The 7,089-nt window shown below is 49.3% G+C and overlaps 1 protein-coding gene across 1 annotated transcript in view; it reads left to right on the forward strand.

The window, feature by feature from the left end:
- kcng2 (potassium voltage-gated channel, subfamily G, member 2) overlaps window positions 1-2,368 on the forward strand; it is a 25,417-nt gene extending 23,049 nt beyond the window's left edge. Inside the window, 1 exon segment of the mRNA XM_056582296.1 lies at window positions 290-2,368. Within this exon segment, the coding sequence (XP_056438271.1) occupies window positions 290-1,138 (849 nt within the window). The 3' untranslated portion in view covers window positions 1,139-2,368.
- The last annotated feature ends 4,721 nt before the right edge of the window (window positions 2,369-7,089 follow it).

Here is a 7,089-nt window from a genome sequence, read left to right on the forward strand (position 1 = left end):
CGTGAGTGAAGAAGTGATAACTGCTCTGTTACAGAGATTCTGAAACCCACCGAGCAAATGTAGACAACGTGTGAAACACGCAAGAATATATTAATCAAATCATTGAAGTAGCGGCCTCTTATCCGTCTTACACAATACTTTCTACAGAGACCACGATGCCGTGTTGCTTTCTTGTCCCGCGTCAGATCTTGGGAGGATGTGAAGGACGGAGCTGAATCTCCTGCCCTCCTGTGCCGCAACCCAACCGTGACGTGTTCCTCTGTCTCCCCCCCCCCCCTCCCCCCTGCAGGGCGAGTGCTCCCAGCGCTGCTACAACATCTTTGTGCTGGAGACGGTATGCGTGGCCTGGTTCTCCCTGGAGTTCCTGCTGCGCTTCATCCAGACGCCCAGCAAGTGCGCCTTCCTGTGCACGCCGCTCAACATCATCGACGTGGTGGCCATCCTGCCCTACTACATCACGCTCATCGTGGACTCGCTGTCGGTGGGGGGCCGGCCCGGCGGCTCGGGCAACAACTACCTGGAGAAGGTGGGGCTGGTGCTGCGCGTGCTGCGCGCCCTGCGCATCTTCTACGTCATGCGTCTGGCGCGCCACTCGCTGGGCCTGCAGACGCTGGGGCTCACGGTGCGGCGCTGCACGCGCGAGTTCGGCCTGCTGCTGCTCTTCCTCTGCGTGGCCATGGCGCTCTTCTCGCCGCTGGTGTTCCTGGCCGAGAGCGAGCTGGGCGCCAAGCAAGAGTTCACCAGCATCCCGGGCAGCTACTGGTGGGCGGTCATCTCCATGACGACGGTGGGCTACGGGGACATGGTGCCGCGCTCCATCCCGGGCCAGGTGGTGGCGCTCAGCAGCATCCTGAGCGGCATCCTCATCATGGCCTTCCCCGTCACCTCCATCTTCCACACCTTCTCGCGCTCCTACCTGGAGCTGAAGGAGGAGCAGCAGCGGGCGCTGAGGCAGAAGCCCGACTCGCACCTGGACAGCACCAAGTCGCACAGCGAGGACTCCCAGGAGACCGACAGCTACCAGGGCGCCGCCGAGGCCGCCATCGCCGCCGCCGCCGCCGCGCAGCGCCGCAAGTCCACCGCCGCCATCATCGCCTCGCAGCGGGCGGCCGAGATCAGGAGGTCCGCGCAGACCTAGGGCCCGGGACCTCCGGGAGAGGGCCTTTGGTGGGGTCTTCCTTCGGGGTCCGGTCGCTGGGTCTCTGACTGGCGCAGTGCCCGGCGGGGTCAAAGCCATAAGTTTGGGGGGGGGGGCCCGGAGGGCCGGTAGCAGGAGCTTTTCAAAGTGGACCTGCTTTGGTGGCACGTCAAACTGAAGTCCAGATTCATCATCTTTGTTTTTGTTTGGCAGGATTTTTGGGCTTTGATGGCGGCTCGGAACTGGGCACCGGCGTGTGTGGGCCTGAGGTCGACTAAACCTTGGCAATGAGCTGCTACCGCCTCTATGGAAGAAATGGGACTCCATTGGACACTCAGAAAGCAGTTATCATGGAGTCACCTGCGATCACAAAGCATCCTTCATAGTGCGACTGTGATGTGCTCACTGCACCAAACTTGACATGTGTTTGTAGAATAAGAAGTTTGTAGCTCGTCTGAATAATTTAGTATTCAGACGTCAGTGGGTGGTAGAGTGTCCTTGACCGAGGCGTCTTCAACCTGCAATTCACATTTTCCTAATTTCTATGCAAATTACGCTTTTAATTACGCTTTGAAATAGATTGAATTTGGCCCTAGAAACATCCTTTGTATTTGAAAAAAAACGGGAGGAGACATTGCAACAGATTTAGTCCGTCGAAGGCCCACAGCTAAAATGACGCCGGCCCAGGTAGTTAACGATTTCAAAGCCTTGAGGGAAAACTACTTGAATATAATTTATAAAGAACACAGAATCGATTTCCTTTAGACAACAAAACGAAGGCTGCGTGGTTCTCAAAGACAACACCTGCCTCCCTTTGTTTGCCTTAGAAGTGATAACTGCTAGCTTGGAAATAAGACAGAGAATTGTGTCTCCAACTTCAAAAACTTTTAGATGAAACACTTTTCTTTCAGAACTATTTGTCATCGTTGGGTCGAGGTGGATAATGTTAATGGGCATTACGTTTGGAGTGACATCTCTCCACAAGAGGTCTAAACCCATGTTGTCTCACGTGAAAAAAATAATGAGGACACTTTGAGGTGTAGCCATTGGCTCAGAAGAAACCCTTTAAAAGGCATGGATATACAAGGGATCACGCTTTAGCAAAAAATGAAATACGCTTTTTTTTATGCTAAACAATTTCTTCTTTGAAACACGTTTTTTGCTGAAGTTGAAGTTGCAATAAGACATGTGATTTATATATATATAATATATATATAGATATATATTAAAAAGCACATTCAGTTTATTTTTGTACGTTTCCTTCTTCTGACCTGCCTCGGTCAGGACCAGCTCGTCGGTATGTTGAATATCAGTCCTGAAATAGACCCTCCTGACGTAACGTATGACTCCAATAATTATAGGCTCAAATCCAGCCCAGCCTCCTGCACACAGAAACGACCCGATTCATTTTAGTCTTCAACACCCCCCCTCCACACACACACACACACACACACACACACACTTGCACACACACAAACATAAACTTACACACACACATTTTTTATGAATTATGAATGTTCCCCCGTTGCCAGGAACCAACCAACCTGGCAACCAGACGCCCGGAATCTCACTTTTCTTTACACGTTAGATAGTGAGAAGCTAAAGAATAAACCTGTCTCCTCTCTCCAGGCCAGACCTGTTGCTCTGTCCCGGGTAAGACACGGTCAGACCCCCCCCCCCCCCCCCGTCGACATCACTTCCTGTGCCAACCAGGACACGGAGCGGGGTGCCACTGCCGCCTGGTCACCATGGAAACAAACTGAATGAATGGGCCTAAGGGGCGTTTGTTAATATGAATGGGTCTTATATTATAAACATGATCTCATACGTCTTATATCTACCATGTTGTTATTAGATATTAGATATTAGGTCTTCTTTGAATATTCTTCCTCTCCTCACAGATAAGCTTTGTCTCAAATCTGTCTACCAGTCGGTCCGTCTGTCAGATTGTCAGACAGACAGGTAAGGGATGGTAGAAGACAGGCGAGTAGCTGACACAAATCCCATGATGTACACTATTATGGGAGGTATGTTTATTTTATTACCATTGCAGCTCAATCCTGGCCTTATTTCCACAGCCGTGTTGCTAGAACACTGAGGAATAACCTCAATACTCGCCTATTGGTCCTTTAATAGCCCCGGTCACCAGTCCACTTTAACGGCAAAGAATATGATTCATTGTTATTACATGATGCAAGTGGTTGTAAGGCCGACTGTTTCCCCTGGTGTGTGTGTTTGCAGGATTACAGCGATATGCAGATATGCGGGTGCGTGAGCACACATTGATAATTTGGTGGGGACGCAATTTAGATGTACTAGCCTCTAGCCTTTTCACAGAGGTTTCATCCAAAGGACAAACACAGGTTTAACCCTGGTGCATCAAAGGATCAGAACCATCATTAGTTTAACGAGCAACATCTGTGTCTGTCCTGCGAGATTAACTCTGTGGAAAGGGTGTGCTACTGGCTGAGGGACATTTTGTGGGCCCCCTACCTGTGAGAGTACCAGAATAGTATAATAGTCCTGGAATAGTACATTTCCATTTAGGGGATTTTACTGACACTTTTATCCAAAGTGACTCGCCAAAAATGTATGCACACGTTCACACACTGGCAGCGGAGTCAGCCACGCAGGGTGACAGCCGGCTCGTCAGGAGCAGTCAGGGTGAGGCGTCTTTCTCAGGGACACCTCGACACTCAGCTGGAAGGGGCCGGGGATCGACCTAGTAGAAACAATCCAGTTACCAGTCAACCCGCTCTTCCTCCTGAGCTACTGTCACCCCATAATGAAGCTGGTGGCAGCGCTGTGTTCATGCATTTGCAAGAAAAAAACATGGGGGTTATGCAACCGAGTTAACAGCCAACATGATAGAGATGTATTTTGCCTCCTGAAATAAGATCGAGTTCATATTTAGTTCATATTCCACTTTGAATAAATTTCATAGACTTAAGGGCCCACATTTCCTATTCACCTGCTTAGTGAATAAAAAGGCTGTCCAACACAATCAACATAACTACAAAAGCTTTTCCATGTTTAAACATGTAGGGCTTCATCAAATAGAGAGAGGGCGCACTCACGCACACGTCAACTTCAATCTACTCTCATCCTTAATGTGAGACAGAAATGCCTTCATAACATGCCCAGAACAGAATTAATTACTCTGGCGGGGAAGAACTGCTAAATGTCTATTATGTCATTACATGTGACTGTGTTTCGCCGCTAAATCCCTTTCCGGATAGTGGCGCGTGACATTCCCTCTACGTGCCATGCGAGGCGCAAGACTGCATGTTTTTCAGAAAGCACGGCCCACACAACTGTTAACGCCACAGCATAGACTCCAAGCCCAAAGAAGGCTTGTTCCAGGGCTGGTTGACAAGTTGAGGTCACCCAGACACACACACACACACACACACACACACACACACACACACACACACACACACACACACACACACACACACACACACACACACACACACACACACACACACACACACACACACACACACACACACACACAGTGGACAGACACACACAGTGGACAGACAAAGAGGGCTCTCCGTCATCATGCATACAAAACAAATAATGATTTACGCTCAGCAGCCGTTTAGTGTCCCCCAGGTTGTTTATTGGTCTGCCAGAGTCAACACTGCCTCAGCTCAGCCTCATTACGCAGGTTCACTTCCCCAGTGAAGAGGCAGCAAAATAGAACCGGGAAACAGGGAACACAGTAAGAGCTTACATCAAATAATAATGCTGACGACGACAATAGAAAAAACAACTAGAAATACTACTGAAAATAACAATAACATTGTTGACACGTTTGGTATTCAAAAGGTTTGGGTCCGACCGACACGGCACATGAGCAACACAGTTGAGGAAACACCCGATGCCTAGCGATAAGAAAATATCTTTCAGTAGAAAAAAAAAAAAAAAAGAGCTAAGTTCAGCAACATGATGTTTCTTTGACGGGGCGAGAGGCAACGCCGAGGTCGTTCTCAACCTGCAACGCTGAGGAGGACAGGTAAACACATCGGGCTGATTCAACATCTTCTTCACAGAGGGAACAGCGTAAAGAAATAAGGTTAGAGAAATGCTGCTCAATCTGACCGCTTCTTAAAAATGGTCAAAAAGAAAAATTGTAACAAGGTTCACAAAAAAAAAATCTAGAATATTGATAAATAAATGAACTGCAAATACAAGGTCTAGGAATGTATGAGTATGACCCCCCATCTGTCCTCCCCCACCAACCCGAGAACAGGGGAGGGGGGGGGGGGGGGGGGGGAATCGAAAATATAACTGCAAAAAATACCCCCCCATTGTCTTATTATTTTGGGTTGGAGGGGGTGGTACTGCTATTCTATATTCAAGAGCAACAACCGTAGAGCCCCTAATCTGCTCACATGGCTATTTGACCTATTGGAGAGGGGTAAATAGAGGAGGCGATGGGGAAGGGGGCTGGCAGGTATGCTTTTAAAAGTTTGGCTCTGCAACATTTGGCCACTGCTTTTTTCAAACACAAAATAACCCAAAACATTTGACAAGACAACAGACTGGCTGTTGGTTCTTTGAGCGACTGCATGAGAAAGTGAAAGTGTTATGACCTTTTCTTCTTCTAGATTCAGGCACTGCAGCCGCCTCCGGTGACCAGTCTCCGAGCGGCATAGGAGGACAATATCCTCTCCTCTACATGTATCAAATATATTATATAGTATCGCTCTGTATCCTATTGATAGAGTCCACTACGCCATATATGACTTGTTTTTCCCCACTGGACGTTTCTCTCTCTTGTGTTTAAACGACGAGCAGAGCTGCCGGTCTTGTGATGAACCCCCACGGATTTGGCAAAACAGCGCAGACAAAGCCAGAGCGCATCACCCACACAAATCCCTGGTGCTGCCCGCCACTCTGTTTGGTTTTGGTGAAGCTGGATCCCATCTCCACCACCAGCACCACCACATCCACCAGCACCACCACCCCTGTGTTCACCACCCCCCCCCCCCCTCCACAACGCAGCGTGTTCTCCAACTAATGAGCATTCCCCCCCCCCCCCCCCCCCCCCCCACCTCCCCAACTCATCATTCGTTCTTTTTTTACATTCTCATCAGGGCTCAGAGTGATGGAGTGATAACATCCGTCAGGGCTGTTCAGTAGCAGCCGGACCAGAACGAGGATTAAGGCAGAAGGGTTTCCATGCGGCACAATCATCGTGTTCTGAGTAGAAGGAGCCAGAGGCTTCTTCTACCGACATGCGTTCTTCATCACTGACATGCTGGTAATGCATGACCCGGGACGTGGGTGTCTGTGTGCGTACAAACATTTCATACAAGGACAGTTGTACAGCTGTAAAGGTCAGTGTGTACACACGAGGATAGTGTGTGGCACACACTACATACACAACGTATATTTATTACAAAATAAAAGTCCCATCAGCGATGAATCCTTCTGGTTGTGCTGGGGTGAAACCGGAGTCACCAAGAGAGAGAGAGAGGTGTGTGTGTGTGTGTGTGTGTGTGTGTGTGTGTGTGTGTGTGTGTGTGTGTGTGTGTGTGTGTGTGTACGCGTCTTACTAATAAATCTTTATAGATATTCTTTCTTACATGTGTGTGTGTGTGTGTGTGTGTGTGTGTGTGTGTTTGAGTGTGTGTATTCATGTGTTATTAATGAGTGTGGGCATAAATCCTAGGGTTTTGTTTGTATGGAGTTAGACATGGTGTGTTGTGTGTGTGCGTGTTCCCATAGGTGTGCGTGTGTGTGTATATGTCTGCGGTCGGGGGCTGTCAAGCCGTTGTCTCAGAGGGGATCTACTGGCGGTGCTTGGTGGGGGGGGGGGGGGGGGGATTCGCCGTCGTCAACCCACCCACAACGGCGGTGATGAGTCCATGTTTACCCAAATACCCCTCCCCCCCCCACCCCACAGACCTCCCCTCACCCCCGCCTCCACCCCCGCC

This window comes from Gadus chalcogrammus, chromosome 22 (genome assembly GCF_026213295.1).
Source record: "Gadus chalcogrammus isolate NIFS_2021 chromosome 22, NIFS_Gcha_1.0, whole genome shotgun sequence".
NCBI lineage: Eukaryota > Metazoa > Chordata > Actinopteri > Gadiformes > Gadidae > Gadus > Gadus chalcogrammus.